General features: G+C 37.2%; 2 protein-coding genes across 2 annotated transcripts in view; both read left to right on the plus strand.

Moving 5' to 3' along the window:
• The first annotated feature begins 6688 nt into the window (after positions 1-6688).
• On the plus strand, positions 6689-14659 carry dusp5 (dual specificity phosphatase 5). Its single transcript, XM_007257604.4, has 4 exons — positions 6689-7156; positions 9482-9615; positions 10523-10742; positions 13935-14659. Exons 1-4 carry the CDS (start codon positions 6793-6795, stop codon positions 14342-14344), a joined length of 1128 nt encoding a protein of 375 aa, XP_007257666.2. The 5' UTR covers positions 6689-6792; the 3' UTR covers positions 14345-14659.
• Positions 14660-17596: 2937 nt separating this feature from the next.
• The window catches only part of smc3 (structural maintenance of chromosomes 3), a 28250-nt gene continuing 22904 nt past the window's right edge, over positions 17597-22942 (plus strand). The window contains exons 1-8 of the mRNA XM_049471099.1: positions 17597-17797; positions 20135-20210; positions 20494-20532; positions 20662-20729; positions 21004-21075; positions 21233-21312; positions 21727-21805; positions 22176-22293. Coding sequence (XP_049327056.1) covers positions 17783-17797; positions 20135-20210; positions 20494-20532; positions 20662-20729; positions 21004-21075; positions 21233-21312; positions 21727-21805; positions 22176-22293 — 547 coding nt within the window. The 5' untranslated portion in view covers positions 17597-17782. The remainder of the gene's footprint in view (positions 17798-20134; positions 20211-20493; positions 20533-20661; positions 20730-21003; positions 21076-21232; positions 21313-21726; positions 21806-22175; positions 22294-22942) is intronic.

Consider the following 22942-nt stretch of genomic DNA (forward strand, 5'->3'; position numbering starts at 1 on the left):
GTATCTGTGAATGGGAGGGTGAGACAGATAATGCTCTCCAGTGTTCTGAGATGGGACTGCGGTTGCCAGGTTACACGCTTACTGTTACTCGGTACTTATTGTATTGTGTTCTCTAATGTAAACACTCTGGTTAAAATTAACAACATGGCCGACAGTTTGGTCTTAATTTAAATAAAATAGAGGAAAAAGGAGAAACACCACAGTGTCCATGTTGATACACAGCCATTCAATTCTAATATCTTTAATATCCAGAATAAATTTCTAAATAAATTAATATTGAGAATTTCGCTACACTCCAAAAACAACATATAATTGGATGTTGTGGAAGGTGACCTTCTAACACACACACACACACACACACACACACACACACACACACACACACACACAGCATTATAAGCAAATGCCTCACTGTGTGATGTTATAATGTGTAATCCTCTGAAGCTTAAGATATGCTGTGTGACTCAGAGGGTTTTAAAAATGCTCCTTAAGGATGTGTTGGAGTGTGTGTGTGTGTGTGTGTGTGTGTGTTCGTTTAAAAGGTAGTGTGTTGAAAAGACCATTACATGTAGTATAATGTGTTTTGAAGGGCTGCTTAAGACATACATTTCTTGCTTTTTTCTGAGGTGTGTGTGTGTAGTGTGTGTGTGGGTGTGTGTGTGTGTGTGTGTGTGTGTGGTGTGTGAATGTGTGTGTGTGTGTGAGGGTGGCAGCAGAAGTGTGACACAGGCATGATCAGTAAACAGAGTCATTGGAATGGGTGGTGTGAGTCAAAGCTTTCTGAGGAGTGTGTGTGTGTGTGTGTGTGTGTGTGTGTGTGTGTGTGTGTGTGTGTGTGTGTGTGTGTGTGTGTGTGTCTCGGCCTGCTGTCAGGGTCGTACATCTCGTGTGCGTCTGTATAAACCCATAAATGATCAGGCTTTTCTATATCTAAACATTTATCAGACTTTATTAGAACAGCAGCTCATAACTGTAACGTCACACAGATGTTTCAGAGTCTTCTCATGCCTCCTCTCTCTGTCAGCAGCAGTGAGCATGTGCAGTGTGTGTGTGTTTGTGTGTGTGAGTGTGTGTGTTATTAATTAACTGGATCTAATGGTGTCATTTAGCAGCTCTGTAATGCTGTCATCCTCTGCATTCCCAGCACTCAGCTGCTCTTCATCATCATCATCATCATCTCAGTGTTTGCGTGTTTTACAGCTCAGAGATGTTTAATACGGTTATTCACACTAACCGTGTTCAGCGTCACCTGATGACGATCTCTGTTACAGAGCAGGAAACTGAATTAGGCTGTTACAGCCGTGGTGAGTGTGTTCAGTTATGTGAACAAATAAGGAGAACTCATACAGAACAAATGTGTTATTTTTAAACAAATTTGAACATTTGGAGATTTAATCTTCATTCGGACAATTTTGAAGGATGTTTGAAAGAGATAATATAAATAAATTACTACTGTCAATGTGAACCTTTTAACCCTTGTGTGGTGTTTATATTTTTGTTACTCGTTTACTTTGTTACTTGTATTTAATTCAGCAAAATTAAGCAATTCTACATTAAAATGCTTTACATATGCTCGCTTCACCTAAATTGCAAGCAATATAAACAGCTTACATGGTTAATATTTGCCCTTTACCTTTCTTATGTTACATTTCTTTCAAAAAGTGCTACTCTTTTTTTATTAGTTTTTTAATAAAATGTAAAAGAAAATGAATTAAACGCAAGATATGAGTAGAAAATTTGTTTAGTTTCAAATTTACAAATGAAGCAATGTTTATTAGCCCTTGGCCAAACATACTGTATGTAATATAAATGGTTGGGGGGGGGGGGGGGGGGGTGTACAGTGTATGTTTATCGAAAATGTGTTTTGATATATGTTTTAAATGTAAATTTAAATGCGTGCATTCTTTAACCTGGAGACATAGTGGTTTTATTTAGTGAGACAAGCACATCATTGTTACTGGAGAGTTCACATGTAGTGTTAATGTGTGATTAAATATGGTTTAAATACAGTACCAGTAAAAAGTTTGCACATACTTTAAATTCAGTGTTTTTTCATCATTTTAAAATGTTCTGTATTGTAGATTAATACTAAACTGATGGAAAACTGATGGAATTATTTCAGTTTTGATCATCTGTGCTGGATTTTCTCAGTCAGCTTTATGAGGCAGAGTCACCTGGAATTCAGGCTTTCAGTTAACAGCTGTGCTGAACTCATCAAGAGTTAATTACTTGAATTTCTTGTCTCTTAATAAAGTGTTAGAGAGCATCAGTTAAAGTAAAGTAGTGAAGAGGTAGAGTTACAGGTATACAGTGAATAGTGAATATTTGAGTAATGTTCTAATCCAGATTATGAGAAGCAAAAACTACTCAACTAAATAAAGAAAAAAGCGACTTTTAAGATCAGTCAATCTGAAAATAAGAATCTGAAGAAATTTGAAAGTATCCTCAAGTGCATTTGAGTGTTCTCTGTGCCGATTGGTCAGGCCTCTCTGGAGAAGGAGTTAGAAAGTAGATAAAGGAAAAGATCCTCTGTTCTGGGCTTGTGCATGTATACAGTATATTTCTGTACAGTTTTAAAAACATGAAGTAAGAATTGAAAATGAACCACAGGAGGTTTCACAGGAATCATAAGTGCAGGTGTGAACTCTGAACCCTGAATCAGCGTTAAATCTACAATTTTTAATTCTTGTGACTTTGAAACTGTTATTTGTCTGCAGACGGTATGCATTATATTAGTGTAGTATCTCATAAAATGATCAGGATGAGTTATTATTATTATTATCAGATAATAATCAGATAATATTAAAACAAGTTTAATCTCTAGCATCTTGAACAGCAGTGCTTTATTCTGTATGTTACTGGAATTTTTGTTATGGGTTAAAATGTTTTTTATAGTTGTCTTTCTTACAGTCATTTATATAGCTTTCATGTCCTCAACATGGCAACCCACAGGTGCTTTAGCCACTTTATGTGTGTTGTTTTTTGATGCATTAATAATATGTATGTAAAATAAATGCTCAGATGTAATTTAGCAATCCTGTTCATCACCCTGTTATATATGTGTGTGTGTGTGTGTGTGTGTGTTTTGTCAGTGTGTGGAATTTGTTGAGATTCCAGGAAACACCTGTGAGTGCGTCTCCAGCTCGCAGCTCATCTGCTCCCATTGTGTGAATTTCTTTATTTAACGCTTTTACATTCACCTCAGGAAGTCTCTCACATACACACTCACACACATATACACACACACACACACACCAGGACAAAACACCTCAGAAAACACGCAGGGTGATGATAGGACGGGAAAATCCAGGCGAGAATCAGATTTTCTATAGTCTAGTTAATGTAGATGTGCTTTTCATATTATTATTTATTTATTGTTTAATTTAACAGAGCCAGTTAATCCACAATACGTATACATTTGAAATCAGCCAGTGCTTTTTTTGCACGTTCACCAATGTAGTGCAAGATCGCCAACACATTCAGAGGAAAGCATCAGATCTTCAGCTCTGATACAACAGCCAACAGTGCTGCGCTCATGACCAGGATTCAAACTGGTGATTTATGCAGCGTACTGTCCTAGTGGCTGTTCTGTGTTAAAACTGTTTAACTGTAAAAATGTTTAACTAGTTTAACACATCTTGAAAAAAATATTTCAAAATATAATTGAAACCATGCTGTGTTTAATGACTGAGAACAGTGTCAGCAACCATCTCGGCTCTTCATTTCTTTTCACAAAAACTTTATTTAAAAAACAAAAAACAAACCATAATGTTTCAAGTTTTGTTTACATGATTTTATATCAGTCAGTAAAGACAAACATATGGAGTCTAAAATCTGTTTCTTTTTTATTACTGGAGATACACGGCTTAAAATAATAATAGCTTTAAATCTGTTTGTGCTTTTTAATATGTTCATTTTTACAGTGTAAATTCTCTCGGTGTAAAAAATGAAGGGGAAGTCTTTTTTCATTAAAGAAACAAATTATTTATTTGAGGGAATTTTATTTAATTATTTATACTGTTGAACAGGTTGTTTTTTGGTGATCAGACCCGATCACACCAATTTCTCAAAGCAACTGGAAATGTCTAGTGTGTGTTAATGGCTTGTGAACGGTGTGAACAGAGTGAACAGTGAACAGTGCAGTATTGATGTGAGAGTGAATTGCAGTGAGAGTCAGGTGACAGAACTGCATTAGACACTTGTAATGTGCCCACAGTAAATGCACACTTCCTGAACCTCTTAACATATGAATGGAGCCTGTTAATTGATACCTCTCAGTCACCCACCCACACACACACTCGCACACACACACACTGTTCCGGCCTCTTACCCATCCGATTCAACTTATCGTCTGCATCACCATCTGTGAAAAATGTATCTATGTGTGATCATGTTCTATATGTTACAGTATATTTCATACAGCTCTGGAAAAAATGAAGAGAGCACTTCAGTTTCTGAATTAGTTTCTCTGATTTTGCTATTTATAGGTTCATGTTTGAGTAAAATGAACATTGTTGTTTTATTCTATAAACTACAGACAAAATTTCTCCCAAATTCCAAATATAAATATTGTCATTTAGAGCATTTATTTACAGAAAATGAGAAATGGCTGAAATAACAAAAAAGATGTAGGGCTTTCAGACCTCAAATAATGCAAAGAAAACAAACAAGTTCATATTCATAAAGTTTTAAGAGTTCAGAAATCAATATTTAGTGCAATAACTCTGTTTTTTAATCACAGTTTTCATGCATCTTGGCATCATGTTCTCCTTCACCAGTCTTACACACTGCTTTAGCATAGCTTTATGCCTTTACTCTTGGTGCAAAAATTCAAGCAGTTCAGCTTGGTTTGATGGCTTGTGATCATCCATCTTCCTCTTGATTATATTCCAGAGGTTTTCAATTTGGTAAAATCAAAGAAACTCATTATTTTTAAATGCGCTCTTATTTTTTTGCAGAGCTTTATCTTTGCAACATATTCTCACCATGCATATTTAAACTGTTTGTGTCTGTATTGCACTGTCCTGTCTGTTAAACTGTTGTATGTCTGCTATATTTATTGTATTTATTTTAGTGTTATATCTCTATGTTGCACAGTTTGTTGCGCAGTTGCAATGTGTTGAGGAATGTAATTTCATTGCACTAAGTACTCGTACTGAGAGGAATGAGAGTAAAATAAGCCTCTTTAATAAAATTAAATGTACTACAGTGGTCAGAATGGCCCATGCAGGTTTGGCCTACTGATGTTTTCCTCACTTCTTCACATATATAAACACACACTGCATATATGAACACACTGAATATATAAACACACACAGCTGAAGCAGCTTTCAGCAGGTTGAGATGGTTTGGTGTGTGTTCGGTTTGCGCGAGAGTGAGCCAGTGTTACCCCACTGCCCCTGTGATGTCATCAGCAGAGAGATTACTCTGATGCCATATGGCTGACTGCCTGCTGCTCTAATCCAATAACAACCTGCTCTTCCTGTCACACACAAACACACACACACACATTAACGCTCACAAACATGCATGGTGCATTCACACTCATTCACACCGCATATGCAAAAACGCACACAAAGCACACACATTCACACTAAAACTGCGTATGCATGTCACACTTCTCTGCACACACACACACACACACACACACACACATAATCTTTTGTATGAATTCATTAAGTATGAATGTAAGTAGGTCAGTCACTGTGTGTCGTACCACTGCATTCAGTTTCTGGTTCTTCTTCAGAGGTCAGCAGGTCTAAAGTCTCTCCTGCAGTACCTGAGTAGAGTAGGGTAGAGTAGAGTAGAGTACAGCAGAGTACAGCAGAGTAGAGTAGAGTAGAGTACAGCAGAGTAGAGTACAGTAGAGTACAGCAGAGTACAGTAGAGTACAGCAGAGTACAGTAGAGTACAGTAGAGTACAGTAGAGTACAGTAGAGCACAGTAGAGTAAAGTGCTCCCGGCTTTATTCAGGGGCTGATTGATGCTTTTGTCTACAGGTAATGAATGGCCCAGTGAAGGCCCTGAGTGACGTTTAATCACATTAGATCTTATTAAGGGATTGTGACAGACAGATATGGAACAGGTGGAGGTGGTGAGACCTGTCCCAGAGGAGCAGCATGAGTCAGCCTACAAAGCATCTTAAAAATATTTATATAAATAAATAAATACATAAAAAATTAAATTAATTAAACAGATAGATAGATAGATAGATAGATAGATAGATAGATAGATAGATAGATAGATAGATAGATAGATTATATAGATAATATATTTTGTTTATGTTTAAGTGCAAAAAATAACATCTGGATGAAGTAAAAATCCCCGCAGAGCAGAACTTCTTCGAAATGGAAGAGAAAAATGTAAAATATCCAGGTTTTCAGAAGAAGTGAGTAATTTCTCAGCCCACTCAGTGTTAAGCGGGGTTTCGGGTGGGCGTGGCCTCGGCGGCGCTGTCCAAATATGGTCCTTGACGTCGCTCTCCGGAGGTTCCGCTACTTTCCACCCGCTTTCAGGCTGGCAGTTATTCGCTGTGCTGTGATTGGCTTGCGCTTCGCACTCGCGAGGCTGTATCCAATAGGAGCACGAGAGGGCGGAGGGTGTAGCCAATGGTCGCGCATTAGGAGGCGGGCTTTAGGTGGGAAAACGGGCGGGAAGAAAACAGTGCGGAGTATAAAACCGAATGGAGCGGGATCTCCTCAGAGGAGATGACAGACTGATCCGAAAACACCGTTTTATTCTCTGTTTTTATTGTTTTTAATAATAGTAAACCCGGTTTCTCCCGCTGTGAGAATGAAGGTCTCGAGTATAGACTGCCGGCGGCTGCGGAGGATCCTGCGGCGGGGCCGCGGGGAGGTGCTGGTGGTGGACTGCCGCCCGTACTTCTCCTTCTCCGGCTCCAGCATCCGCGGCTCCGTCAACGCCAACCTCAACTCGGTGGTGGTGCGGCGGAGCCGGGGCGGCCCCGTGCCGCTGCGCTTCGTTATACCGGATGAGAAAGCCCTGTTTCGGCTGCGGCAGGGCAGCGTGTCCGCGGTGGTGGCTCTGGATGACCGGACTCCTCATTTCCAGAAGCTGAAGAAGGACAGCACCGCGCAGATAGTAATTCACAGCCTGGCCCAGCTCCCTTCCTGCACCAACATCTGCTTCCTCAAGGGTGAGATTATACTACCATTACATTACACTACAATACATTAAATTACATTACTCTACACTACACTACATTACATTATACTACACCACAGTACATTACATTACAGCTCCCCTCCTGCACCAACATCTGCTACCTCAAGGGTGAGATTACTGTAACTTCACATTAAATTAAATTGCAATACACTACATTACATTACACTACACTACACTACATTGCACTACATTACAAACCAGTACAGTACATTACAGTACAGTACAGTACATTACATTACAATACAGTACATTACATTACAGCTCCAAACATTTGCTTCCCCAAGGGTGAGATTACAGTAACGCTACACCAAAGTACAATACAGTACATTACATTACTGTAGACTTTATATTAGATAGATTTAATAGACACGTTTAAATCCTGTTCTTGTGCATGTTTTGACACTGTTGTCTTCTTCAGAATTTAGGGTGTATATGGTCTTTGAGTGAAATATAACCTAATTAATAAGCTATTTGGTAATAGTTTAGAAAATAAATAGTAAAACATTATAATTTAACCTAGCTAGGCTATCTAATATATCTACACTATTAATAATACACTATCTAATTACAGTATTAGTACTGTACTTGACCAGTAAAGTGGTTCAGCGGTGTTTATTTACTAAACTTGTTAATGTAAATGTAAATGACTTATCAACAAGACTGTTCACCCTAAAGAGTTTTTAATATTATCTAACATTTACCGTTTAAATACTGTTCTTGTTAGTTTTTTGACTCTCATGATCTTGGTTTGAGTGGAACACAGCTGGTTAATCTATTTAAGAGAACAGTTTAAATCATCTTAGTAGTAGTTAATATAGAAACTAACCTAATGTTCTTTTTATTAGAGCTGGACTAGGTTGTTTAATATTCTGGCCTTGTTAATGTACTTGGTTGTATGTAAGGCCAGTATATTAACGCGCTACATCAGTTAGCTACTAGCTCTGTCTAACCTCTATTACACATCAGGATTATCATTAGCTGGGTACTGTTATACTATTTTGTGAGCTATAGTTTTAAAGCTTGAAGATATTAATGTTGTTCAGTCAGACTGTGGTTCTCCAGATCGTGTTATTGGTACAGTGCAGCCAGATCCTCAGAAGAAGCTAATTTTTTCAGCTCTTGGAAAAAAGATTGAGTGTGCGTCAAAGCCCAGATGAGTCAGAGGCTTCAGGATGAGCGCAGATTATTAGTCTTCCTGTTAGACAGCAGTTTATTCAGACTGAACTGCTGTAAGAGTGGAGGATTATGGGTGTAGATGACTATATATGGACTCCTTCAACATGACAGGTGAAGCTGTGGTCATAATTGGCCTGTTTCAGGTGATCTGAACCTGTATTTATTATTATTATTATTATAGCTGTCTGTTAATCCCTCCTCCAGCCTTTAAATGGTCTAGGTTTAGATTACCTGGATGAGGTAGTCTGTGTTTTATATCTGTGAGGGTTTTAGATATCTAAATCATTAAGTTGTCATAACACTTAATAACTGCTATTAAAAGATCTAGGGATTTGTCTGATTTCTGAACTTTCTGATCTGTTAAACAGATAGAAACCCAGTCTGAGCCCGTCTGTAATGTCTGAGATGTGCTAAATTATAGAATCGTACTTTGTTAAGACAGGAGCTTTAATTTCCCTTTAATTCCCTCTATAACTGTGAGATTTAAAGAACTTTACACACTCGTTCACTTTACCAGCATTAAGCTTTTATACCACTATATTTGCACTAATGTTTTTACGGGTTCTGTTTATACTGTTTTTCCATCTTTATTCACTCCCTCCATCACTATTACACTATTGTCTTTTATCTCATGTATGTCTATATCTGTGAGCCTGTTGTATTGTAGATAAAGTATTTCTCGTTCTTTTATTATTTATAATTTTATTTTGCTGTACTTGCATATTCAGCAAACATTTCTCCATATATTGTATGATATGTCCTTTATGTAATTATTATGACATGCAGCCTAAATCTTATAAAACTAAAATCAAATAGGATAAATAATGCATTTTAAAACTTAGCTGACATACAGATTCACATTAATGGACTCTCCCTGATAAGTTAAAGTATTGAGGTCATGTCCATGTATTGTACGATTTATCGATAATGTAATAATTGTGACAGGCCTAGGGATGGATTTTCTCACGCAGTAAAGTGGTTCAGTGGTGTAAACTTTCACCACTTCTCCAAAACACGACTCCAGTGTCCCTGATTCAGAGCACAACAGCTCTGCTGTTCCAGACTCAGCAAACACAAGTTCTATTTAAAACAACATGTTTTATCTTCTTATCTTTCTCAGGAGGTTTCGAGAGCTTCCACTCGCACTACCCAGAACTTTGCACAGAAGCGAAAGCGACAGAGTCGTGCGAGACGGAGCGCGGCGCCGGTCACTGCGAGAGGCTGAGCGGACAACAGAAACACGATTACCATCAGGTACAGGAAGAGATAAAGCCCTGCTGCTCACTTCCACCTAACAAACACACTGCCCCACTTCCTCATTCTGCCTGCTTCCCCCTGCACCTCTCCCCCTTCTGTCTGCGGAATCTCTGTGGTTTTTCTCTGTGATTAACAGGAATTTCACCATGTGAAAAGAGAGAGAGAGACTAAAGCAGGTGTTAATAATAATAATAATCTCACACAGTGCAACAGACACTTCGTCTGCTCGTGGTTTCCTATTGTTCCTGAAACACCTGTAATTCTAATAGAATGATCTTTATCTAAAGATCTGAAGAGGAATAAAATGGATAAAAAAAGAGTGTGTAGAAACTGAGATCTTGTTTTGTTGGAAAATGAACAGATATAGAGTAAATATACACCAAAAAAGGTGTAATTGATGTAAAGCATCCTTTTGTGTGTGTTGATCAGTCTGGTGTAATAGTGTTATTTCAAAGACAGGACTTTACCATATATGTGATCTTTCAATATTTCATTCATAAATATGTATAAATATACATTCATAGTGTTTTCTCTGGCTTTTTTCTGTTTATATTGCTTTCAGATATTAGAATTATATAGTATGCACCAAAATTAGTTAAATATGTTGTGATACAAAATTTGGCCATATTCTTCAGCTTCTATTAATCATGGCCTGGCATATTAAAAAAAAATGGAAACTTTACAGGAGGAGGTTTTTCTGTGTGAAAATGTTGATTTCTACATATCTGCTTGTGAATGACTAGACCTCTTCTCACTGTACTGTTTACACTCTAACACTAACACCTACTATAAAAAAATTACCAACTGCACGAGTCAGAACAGCCAATTAATTAATAGAAAATAGCATAAATGTGTATTATATGTAGAGTATCGCTGATTGATATTATTGTGTGTTTATTTGTAGGGAAAGCCGGTGGAGCTGCTGCCGTTTCTGTACCTGGGTAGCGCTCATCATGCCTGCAGAAATGACTACCTGAGTGACCTGCGGATCACAGCGCTGCTGAATGTCTCGCGCAGAGACTCGCGCCCCGCGAAAGGCCAGCACCGCTACAAGTGGATCCCGGTGGAGGACAGTCACACGGCCGACATCAGCTCACACTTTCAGGAGGCCATAGATTTCATCGGTGAGTAACGACACAACGTTAGTGCTTACCTTCCGCTCAGAGAAACTCCTCCTGTTCTCATTCTGCTGTAATGATCTTTATTTAAACCTTTTACAGCACCTTATTTTATGTTGTATTTTTAGTTTACATACGTATGCTAAGTTTAATTAGATTCAGTTTAATTTCAAAGCAACTCAAAATGTTAAAATACAGTATCTCCTCTTCTGCTTATTATAAGCACTGAATGGAAAGACTGGAATCTGCACTTTCTCTGTTTGTTTCAGTGAGATCTGGGTGAGAAATCCAACGCTGCACAAATTAGCACCCATTCACTTACATAAACCCTTGTGATTTACAGAAGCTTTTCGTGGAAAGCAGGGAAATCTATAGATGGATCTGTGGCTGTTTAAAAGCTTTTCACATTAAGACATCCTGCTCTGACCTTCGCTCACTCACGCCAGCACTAAAATAAGCCTAACTCTCTTTCCTGGATCAATCCTCACTGTATAAATCAGCTTCTATTTCCCCCGTCTCTCTCTCCTCACCTCCTGCCCCCCTCTCACAGTGAGCTACTCTAAAGAATCCAGCAGCTCCTTCTGTTTAAAGCTCCAGTGATTAAATAAAGGAAGGAAAAAATACACGTAGTCTTGAGTCACACAGCCTGTGCACACAGTAACCTGATTACAGCGGGCGTGGCCAGTGCGTCAGAGGATGAGTAGCGCTTGAATGGCAGGGACAGGCAGTTGGGGTAGGTGTGTGTGTGTGTGTGTGTGTGTGTGTGGTTTTGTTTATTGTATGAACCTGGCATTGTCAGATTATAAAACAGGGTCGTATCTAAGACCAAATCTATTTCTTTTTTGATTAATTGGGGATGATAATAATGATAGGACATTGGGATGTCTAGGCCTATGACCATATATTATATTTCTATCATATATAAATAAAAGATAATTACATTTGTTCATGTATAAAAGTAACTAAAACCCCCAAATATAGCATAACAGAAAATGTCTGTCAACAAAACAGTACTTCTAAGGCAGTATATTTCTACATTCAGTTTCTTGTATATGTGATATATGTAAAATATCAATATGTATCAATATGTAGTTTAGTTGAAATTGACAGTGAACAGCTGTTAAAAACAGATATTTCATACAATTCACACATTTCAGTATATTTAAGTATAAACGGTATATATTTGTCATTTTAATACGATTTTCCAGAGCAAGAAATTTTACAGGATCATTTTTTTGGGGGAAAGCTTGTAAAATAATATGTAATGTATTATATATGTATAAATACATACCTGTGTATGCGTTTGTGTTGAGTGTGGCAGAAGGTGTGTTATGGAGACTAATTGGATGTTGTTGATTAAATACAGGTGTTAGCTGAATGAGTCATTTCGCAGCACTGTTTAAATAAGCTCTAAATAAATTTCCCCCACTATTTCTCTCCTTGAGGCATTACAAATACCAGAATCCTCCGCTGACCTGCCGGCCCAGAGTTTCAGGTGAAGTGTTTGCTCAGATTTTAGGCGATTAGAGTTAAGCCCCGCCCCCTCCGCCTCTGCCTCGCTTATAAAGGTTCTTCAGTACAAAAAGTCCGGAAATAGAAGCAGATCCCAAACAAAAGGGCCTTCTGGCAGAACAGGGTGGGAAGAGTGTGATAATATTTAGGAGCAATAGTGTGTGTTATCAGTGATGGTCATCGTGACACACACACACACTTACACACACACTCATACAGCCTCCTCCACTGCAGATGGCCTGATGGGCTTTAGGATGAATCACTCCAACAGGTTTTGTTTGGATGAGATGGACTGAGAGAGAGAGAGATAGATAGAGAGAGAGAGAGAGAGAGAGAGAGAGAGAGAGAGAGGATGATATATTAGAGTCTACAGCCTACTGAGCCTCTGGATTTGTGTGTGTGTGTGTGTGAGAAAGAGAGAGAGAAAGATAGAAGGAGAGAGAGAGAAAGAGAGAAGGAGAGAGAGAGATGGTGTATTTGAGTCTACAGCCTGCTGAGTCTATGACCTGTAAATGACGGATGTGTGATTGTATATATGTGCGTGTTAGTGTGTGTGTGTTAGTGTAAGAGTGTGTGTGTGTGAGTGTGTGAGTGTGTTGTTACCTGAGTGGGGCTGACACACTGGCCATGATCTAATGAGTCAGAGCAGGCGTAAGCTCCTCCAGAGGAGAGGTAAAGTAAAAATATCTGACATTTAAGCGTCTGAACCACAGCAGGAGGAGTGGATGGAGAACAGAGCGGAGGAATCTGATGCTGGACGTTTAGTGAAGGACTGATGGATCTCGTGTTTTTTAGAGTAAAAGATTAGACAAGTTGTTTGTCAACTAAAGCCGTAGTTTTTCCAGTGCACTTTGATATGCTTTCTAGGTATCGACGTGTTGTCGTATTTTACTGTTGTGCAGTAAAATATGCCACACTAAAAAATACACCAGATATAAAACCTTCGGTTAATAACAAGGAACAGAAGTGACTAATAATCAAAACCATAAAAGCCTTTACTGTGTCATTCCCCACGTGGTCCTGTTTGTACCTTCATGTCTCTGCCCTTGTCTTCAGTGCTTCCACCTGTGTTCATTTGTAGCTCCTCCCCCCTCGTTACCGCCTCCAGGTGTTCCCTGTTCCCTTTTCTGCCTTATATGTGTATAAATAGTCCCTTTGTCCCAGCACCTTTTTATGTTTTCACGTCGTTTAGGTTGCTGTTTTTGTCTAAGATTATTTCTTGTTTATTTGGTTGTAATAAACTTGTAGCGCCTAACAACCACACTGTAAAGGGTGGCATTATATTAAATTATATTCTCAGTCAGAGCTCTATAAAACAATCTGATAAACTGAGTCAGAAAGTGCAGATTCTTAACTTTCACCAGTGTTTGTAATATAATATAGTACAAATTGTCTTTGGCATATTTGATTTGCAAAAACTATAGAATATAGATGTAATGTAAATCTTGTTTCACTACTGATTGTAATTGTGTAATTACATTTAAATGACATTTGTATGAGATTATAATTAATTTATTAAATGATAATGTATTATATTATATATATATATGTCATAGTAAGACCATGTGATGAATTATCGAGTTATAAATTTTACAGTGAAGCTTAAATTCAGCAGAATGTCAGTAATAATAAATTAGAGTTACTTTATGAACGGTTTCTGATCCTCCTCTCTCTCTGTCTGTTTAGACGAGGTGAAGCAGGAGGGGGGTAAAGTGCTGGTTCACTGTGAGGCCGGGATCTCCCGCTCGCCCACCATCTGCATGGCCTACCTGATGAAGAAGCAGCGTCTGCGGCTGGAGGAGGCTTTCGAGGTGGTCCGGCAGCGCCGTACCATCATCTCTCCCAACTTCAGCTTCATGGGTCAGCTCCTGCAGTTTGAGGCGGAGGTGTTGTCCTCCACTCCGCCGTCCGCTCCTCCCGCCACCGCGCCCTGCCAGCAGGAAGCCGCCTCCTTCTTCAACAGCAGCGCCGCCGGCGACGCTAAAACCGACAGCAAGTTCTCCTTCGAGGGAACCTTCGAGTCCTCCATGTTCACCTTTCCTACCTCCTTCCTTCCTTCACCGTTCAAACTCAGCCCAATCACTGCCCTGCCTTAGCGGGACCTCCCCAAGCCCCGCCCCCTCTGACTACTTGAAAGATGACAGAATAACAAGCAACAGAATGGAGGAGAAAGAGACTCTGTGTTATTTATAAAGACAGTGTTTGAGTCCGGATCCGGGAGCAAGTGTTGATTTCTTCTCTGTTGTTTGCCTTTGAAAGAGTCTGCAATACAAGCCTTAGTTTAATCATGTGATCTCTGCCTACTGATGCTGCCCAGAGCGGCGTTTCACATTAAATTATTGATTTTTTTTTATGTTTTCTTTTTTATGAAGTATAAAGATCTGTTAATAAATGTATTTACAGAAAAGTAAGCTGTTCTCATGTGTTCTTTAACAAACCAATTATTGATTATACTGTGTAAAATCATTTGAACAGTTTTTGGGCATTTTCACACCTGTAATTGCTTTCTATGGTCTAGATCAGGTGATGAGTTTGTTTATTTGGACCGTTTCTCCCTCTATTCGGTTTGTTTTCACACAGGCATAAACCTAAACGCAACAAAATACACACCAATAAACCACACAAGCACATCGTCTCCTCTGACTGGTTAGAGCTGTCTGGTGTGTGAACAAGAAAGTAAATATAGTGAGAAGATTCTGTGTTCCAGGGCATATATCTGTATATCTGTGGAGTGTGAAGCTGCTTTAATACAGAATACTGCAGTGCAGGTGTACACGTAGCAAACAGAGTTGCACGGCTGCAAGCAGTGAACGCAGCACAGACCGTGCTTAGTGTGTAAACAGCATGGAGCAGCAAAGACAGTGTTTGATCATAGCTGTGGTAATTAGTGTTATCTGGCAAATATATCAAATTAAACTGCGCCTTATCAGCATTTTAGCTCAAATAAAAAAAGTATTTTTAATATCTGGGTTGGATTGAGACCTGATCACGATCACACCACAAGAGAACAAAACGCTCCAGAGATCGTTTGGGACAGAGATCACCTCCTCTAGCAGGTCTCGGTCCAGTTGTTTTGATCTGAACCCGCGTGTGATTACTGTTTACACACCTGCTCAAACAAAAACCGCACTAAGAGTACATACCAACCAGAGTCTGTTTTAACTGTATTGAATAGTGCTGATGTGAAAAGGCCTCAGACATTATATTAGTTTGAGTAGATCACCATGATCAGATTTAAAGAGCTCTCTGAGGCCTCCAGACGTAGCTGTAGATGCAGAAGAGTCTGGAAAGAACCTCAAAAAGATCTTAGAAATAAATCATGTAAATATGGAACAACTGCAAACATTACCAGGTCAGACTTACAGTGCTAACAATGCTGAAGAGAAAACCACTGGAGTAAATAAGATAAATTTCTTAACTATTCTAGAATATCATCACAGAATCTACAGGTAGTTTTTGTCTTTACAATTAATCATAATTTACATAATCTACCAGCAGTAAGAAACAAACTGGTCTGATCTTCATGGGACGTGTGGAAGGAGAAAACATCAGAGAAAGACTGAAGATCTCCAAAGAACTCTTAAAAAAAACACCAGGAGCTGTTTAAATCAGGATTAACACTGTTTAAAATGTGAGATACATAATCACATTAAACTTTCAAGTGCACAAAAAAGGCAAACAAAAAAAGATATGAAGTAAACAAGAGATAGCACAAGCTTATCTTAGAACTATCTAATTTTGGTAAACTAGACATTCATTCTTTATTCCAACTGTTAAAACTGATCATTTAATAAAAAACAGTAGTTTCTCCAAAGAGAAAATTTAAGAAAATCTTGTTACAATCAACAAAGCTTTTTGTAGAATTGTATCATAATTTTTTTCTTAAATAATAAAAAACATCTGAGAAGCATTTCTTTCTTAAGACATATTTGTACATTTGGTCTCAGTGGATTAATTCGGATTAGATTTTAATAATATACAGAAAAAGGACAGGCACCAACCGTATACAGCAGACAACCAGTGAACAACCAGCCAAGAAACAGCCAAGAGAGATGCAACAGTGACCCCTGTTGTGACCCTGAAATTAGGTGAACATGCTTATAAAGTACTTACATATAAATCATTGTTTTACTATTCAAGTGTTCCTGATTAAAAAATAATATTTCTCCAATTAAAACTTTCCAAACTAATGTAATATATTTGTGTAAAAAGTGTTAATTATGAAAGGTTGTGAATTTAATATAAAATATCAAAATTAAGTTAAACAGAAATACAGCAATACAAAATATTATAGATGTGAAAGTAAAAAACACATTTTAAGACAAACAAAAGCAAACTGTCACTACCCAGATAGCAAAAGGTCTAAATTGTGCTAATCAATAACTGTGACTCCATACACACAGTGTGGAATTCTGCAGTAGGAGAAGAAAAAACTATATATTTGCTCAAACTATGATTTTGGCTTTTTTCACAAACAAACAAGTCAGTTCAATCTATATGTATATGCACAAATAAATGCTCTTAATGACTATATTTTTATTTGGAATTTGGGAGAAATATTGTCCATAGTTTGTAGAATAAAACAACAATATTGCTATTTATAGGTTTATATTTGTGTAAAATGAACATTATTATTTTGTCCTATAAACTACAGACAACATTTCTCCTGAATTTCAAATAAAAATATTATCATTTAGAGCATTTATTTGCAAAAAATGAGAAATGACTGAAATAACAAAAAAGATGCAGAGCTTTCAGACCTCAAATAATGCAAGGAAAACAAGTTCATATTCATACAGTTTTAAGAGTTCAAAAATCAATATTTGGTGGAATAACCCTGGTTTTTAATCACAGTTTTCACTCATCAGTCTTACACACTGCTTTTGGAAAAGTTAATGCCACTCTTGGTGCAAAAATTCAAGCAGTTCATCATTTTAAGTGGTCTCTTTTTTTTTTTTTTACAGACCTATATATATAGAGATTCGCGTGTCGCATTAACATAATTTATAAAACAGAAATAACGCAGAACAGAGGGGGAGAAATAGAGAAATGTGGGATTTTACAGTAAAACTGTCTCCAAACAGCCGCTTCTCACATTGGCGCCCAAAGCTGTCTCAGTGAGGGCTACACCAAGATCTCAAAATGGGGGTTTATTAGACTACCTATGCCATAATGTAATGAGTCCTATACAGTATTTCACACAAATATGAGGAATAATTTATTTGAAGGGATATTATAATCATAATAGGTGATTATAATAGTAGTTGTGGGTTTAATAAAGCGATAAAGACAGTGCTAGAAACCAGACTCCCCCTAATTCAGCGAGGTAAGCTCGTCCGCTCCGCTCGCGGCGCCATTTTCCATGTTATTTCATTTCTGTGAGGAAGATTTTGTGTTTTTAAGCTCAGAAACCGGATTAAATCTCGAGCTGCGGGGTTTTAATTCTTATCCGGACCTTCTTCTATCTGCAGAGGAGGAGGAGGAGGGCGCGGGAAGCGTCTTTGCAGCGGGGTTTATTCCTGCAGAGCGCAGACATGTACATTAAACAGGTGAGTGAATGGGAGGCAGCTTTACCAAGGCTAAGGCTAAGAGAAGCTAAACTATGCTAAGCTAAACTGAGCTGAACCGCATAGTTAGGCTAGGCTAGGCTACAGTTTAGAGTAGCGCTGCAGGTTAGCTAGTTAGCATAGCTACTGTAGTTTATGTAGCCATATACAAGCAAACTTCAGTTAATACATATTTATGGGACATTTTTATTTGTTTGCTCAATTTTTCATACAAGTAACGTTAACGTTAGCTAAAATAGTTAGGTTAACTAACTAGCCAGCTACGTTAGCTAGCTATATGTTTGAGGCTGAGGTAACGTTAGCCAACTAGCTTAGCAAGCTCGAGCTAATCTTCTCACCAAAATATAACCTAGTTATCGGGATCTGGGGGGTCAGACTATAACGTTAAATTAGCTACTGTTGTACTTAACTAATGTCAACTTACTGTACCAATAAACAAAAAGATGTTTAATTTACCTAATTAAAATCTATAATACCGTGCATTTGGTTTTATTTGGGTAACTAGACCCGTAACTTTAGCTTTTGAAGCTAACCTAGCTTAGCCAACTATCTGACAAACTTGCGCTGCTCTGACACAGCTAACGCTAACCTGGCTAACACTAACTTTTCAGTCTTATTACAGAAAGATAAAGTTATCTAACTGTGTGCTGATATTAAGCAATAATTTGTGTAACATTTATTTGTGTAACGTTTTTCCTCAAACATTTTCAAAATGTCCACATATAACCTAGATTATGTTAACTAGCGAACGTTACCTCTCTATTATTTTATCTTATGGTTTTCATATTAGTACCAGTTAAAAGTTTGTACACCTCTTCTCGTTTAATGTGTTTTTTCTTTCCTTTTGTGTTATTTTTTTATATTGTAATTTTAATATCGAAGACTATGTTTAAGCTATACAAGTACACATGTAGAATCATTTAGTAAACAAAATGCTTTAGATTTTCTCAGCGTCTTAAAGGATTTTCTGGAGGTTGAACAAGAGTAGCTGCTTTTCCTTCACGCTGTGCTCATTTGTATACGTTGTATATAGGTTACATCTGTTACAAAAAAAATACATGTATAGCATGCCACTAGTAAGCAATAATATCGCAAAAATGTCGTTTGAATATTATCATGAAAAAAAATTATTTTAGGGCCATATTGTCCACCCCTAGTATGCACAGTTGCATCGTATGCAGAACTGTAGAGTGTTGCTACAAACTGTTTCAGATCTTAACTCTGTCATATATAAAGTCGTGAAGGGTGATAACTAACGTTACTAAATTATACGTTTTTTAAACAACACTGTCACTTTACCCTCACTGAGACACTTTATCACGTTACTGCTCTTTCTTCAAACTATGCTGCTATAGCAGAACTTGTTTATTTTATTTTAACAAATGCTTTATGGGTGTAAACTGGACAGTGAGATTACAATTTTGCTCCACCTCATGTACCACGTGTGATGTGAATGACAACACAGTCTTCTTGAATCCTTAAACTACATACACTACTGATGTGAGATATGGGGGGGAAATTAGGATAAAATACAAGATTATGTTTTGACACAGCCAAATTCACTAAGCTTTAAAACAGCAATTTAAAGTGTACTCAGAAAACGTAGAGCTCATATGTATTAATTTTTAAAATAATCTGTACTCCCAGCTAATAAGGACATGTTTAATTACACTGGTAATAGCTAATGTAAGTGATCACAATTTGTTTGCCCCAACAGTATTCACAGTATGTTCAGAAAGATTGCTCAAAAATAACAAACTTTCAGTGAATAATAATGATAACTATATCCACTTGTTGCATAATCTACTAAACCAATTTAATGTTCAAATAGCAATGCTCCTTTACATATTGTAATGAACAGTATGAATATTCTGCCTTTTGTATAATCTCTTGTTAAATTAGCAGATAAACCCCTATTCGGATATTCTCCCATACATAATACAGTAATTTTACATATACGAATTTCTGCATTCCTCCAATTAAACAGGGGTAGTTACATCTTTGTAATGAAATGTTCAGTTGTTTCAGTGCTCTTTAAGCACTGGTGATATCCATGATAGATTTAGAAAAATAGGTTGTGTGTCACAATAACAAAATCACAGTGGGATAAGAAATTGTCGCAATACCTTATAATTTTAGTTGACGTGCAAATGTGTTTTACTACTGATCTATGATGTAATTGGAAAAGTGGACAGTGGTGTAATCTTATTGTCTTGCCCAACACTAGTGCATGATAAAAAGATGCATGATAAAATTCAGTTTAACTTTAGTTATTAAGTGAACAGAAGTAAGTATATTTATTATCATATGTATCCCCAGGTTATTATCCAGGGCTTCCGCAGTTACAGAGACCAGACTGTGGTTGACCCCTTCAGCTCCAAACACAATGTCATCGGTAAGTTATTCTCATTTTGTTGGGCTGTATTTCTCTGCAGCATGTAGCAGACACTTTACTTTTTTTACATTGTAGTTATATTAGTTATGTTGAGAGAGTATTTCTGTAGTTTACAGTTCGTTGATTCTTCCTGTCATTTGCAGAGGGAGATGATTGACTTGAATGTGATGACAAATAATTCATTATTTTAAAACCCATTCTGCCTTATTGTGATGAGTGTATGTGATTTGGATATTTTGGAATAGTGGCCACAGCTTTTCATGCTTTGTTTCATTTTCCCTAGTTGGTCGAAATGGATCTGGAAAGAGTAACTTCTTTTACGGTATGTACTGCAACCGGTATGACTCAGTGTCTTTACTATGTGTGTGCCAAATCATGTCACTTGCAATAATAGAGCTTATGAATTATTATGAATGAATTGTTATGATTTACTGTGTTTTGTTTTTTGCAGCTATTCAGTTTGTGCTCAGTGATGAGTTCAGCCATTTACGCCCCGAGCAGCGCCTTGCCTTGCTGCACGTGAGTACAATCATTTAGATCATTTAGAGAAGAAGATGTGGCATTTACATAAAATGGGTTTAATTGGCTTCAAGCAAAACTTTATTGTAAATTGACATTAAACTTGTGTCTTACTGCAATAAAACATTTGAGGAATACTTTGAACACTTTCTGTGTATTTTAGGTTTGTTTGTAGTGTTTATAGAACTGTTTTAAAATGAATAAGAAAATGAATATATTTGGTCTGTATTTAATGAGTGTAGTTTGATGTAATGGGTCTCTTTTGTATCTACAGGAAGGCACTGGACCTCGAGTCATTTCCGCTTTTGTGGAAATCATATTCGACAACTCTGACAACAGGCTGCCGGTAAAAAACCCTGAACAGTAATGTTGATTGTATGACGTGTAAAAGCCAGTGATGTGTTCTCAGTATGCATTTACTGCCTCATGAAATGCATATTTGCAAATTTGTAAATAGAAGAAATGAAGGTAAATAATAGTGTATTTGTGTTGCCCCTCATCAGATTGACAAAGAGGAGGTGTCGCTGCGGCGTGTGATTGGAGCGAAAAAGGATCAGTACTTCCTGGACAAGAAAATGGTGACGTAAGTATTATTTAATTAATTTTTATTAATTACATAGTTAAATCATAGTCATAACAGTAGGGCATTACAAACATTGCTAAAAATGTGTATTAAAGTATATAACACATCGCATTATAACTACGTTTATTATTCTTTATAAATTGGGATAATTTCAATACCATAAACCTCAACAAATATGCCTTACCAAACATGTTCCAATTACTATACTTTTAACCACATTAATGTGGTTTTAACTACATTAATTGCATGTATTAATTTATAATATATTATAATGTGTTGTAAAAAGTGACAGATGTCCGTCATGGGAATATACAGTGTTAACAGTGACAGATATATGACAGTTTAATGCAGCTATCTGGTTAGTAAGTAATGGGAAATGTTGGTGCTTGAACTGCGTGTGTTTGTGTCTTACAGTAAAAACGATGTGATGAACTTGCTGGAGAGCGCAGGTTTCTCCCGCAGTAACCCGTACTACATCGTAAAGCAGGGAAAGGTAAGTGAATATTTTATGACTGTTTGTGTTTTTTGTTTTTCCTGGTTAAAATTACACTGCAGCTTTTTTGCCAACCAGCTTTCTTATTTTAGGAACCTCCAGATCAGTACTTTTGATGAGTGGTATTGTTAGCTATTTTCCTTATCTGCTGAAAATAGATGTTTAAAATGAAAGTAACACACCTGCCTCTTGTATATAATTGAGTCTAAATGATTCTATTTCTTCTGATGTGACCCAGTTCATTCATTCATTCATTCGTTTGGTGCTAAACCGCTGATCCTGGACTCTCCCCTGTTTCTAATAAGTTACTAGTAACACTGTAGTCCTGTTTTGATTTAGATGTATTTGTGTGTTTTGTTTTTGTGTGCAGATTAACCAGATGGCCACGGCTCCTGACTCACAGCGCCTGAAGCTCCTGAGGGAGGTGGCGGGCACCAGAGTGTATGATGAGCGTAAGGAGGAGAGCATCTCCCTAATGAAGGAAACAGGTCAGAACTACACTCAGAACATAGACACTGTGTTTTTATACTACATAACAAATCTAAATAATTATTGGTGGGTGGTGGTATTACTATTACTACTATGATTCAAATCCCAGCGACAAAGACTGATATTAATACACTTTAAAATAAAGCATTGTGAGTGTGCTTCCTCCATTCTACCAACTAATTTTATTTTTTTATTTTATTACTATTACTATTATTATGATTATTAATATTATCATTCTTGTGATAATCTCTCTCACACAGAATTGTTGTTATTTAACATGTTTTTATTTATTTATTCATGAAAAGACATTTAATATTCAAAAATCAGTGAATCAGACTCTCAGGAGATTCATATTTATTAAAACCTGAACAGAGAATTGTTGTAAGTAGGAATTATTTAAACACTGGGGTAATATTTAGGTACCGTAATCACTAGTAAATCACTAACCCTACATCAGAAAAATAATTTAAGCAATTTACAGAGTATAGTTTCATGTCTTGATGTAGATTTGAGCTCTTCTCTCACATGTTCTCAGCTGGTTAAACCCCTGACTCATATGTCAAATTCACAGCAGTATATCTTTATACCTTTTTGTGTTATTTGCTTGCAATATGGATATGAGGAAATGATATGTAGTATTAATTTTAA

This window comes from Astyanax mexicanus, chromosome 23, assembly GCF_023375975.1.
Source record: "Astyanax mexicanus isolate ESR-SI-001 chromosome 23, AstMex3_surface, whole genome shotgun sequence".
NCBI lineage: Eukaryota > Metazoa > Chordata > Actinopteri > Characiformes > Acestrorhamphidae > Astyanax > Astyanax mexicanus.

Coding starts and splice junctions, on each gene's coding strand:
- dusp5 (XM_007257604.4), top strand. CDS start 6,793: ATGAAGGTCTCGAGTATAGACTGCCGGCGGCTGCGGAGGATCCTGCGG. Junction 7,157..9,481: donor CAACATCTGCTTCCTCAAGG/GTGAGATTATAC, acceptor TATCTTTCTCAG/GAGGTTTCGAGAGCTTCCAC. Junction 10,743..13,934: donor GGAGGCCATAGATTTCATCG/GTGAGTAACGAC, acceptor CTGTCTGTTTAG/ACGAGGTGAAGCAGGAGGGG.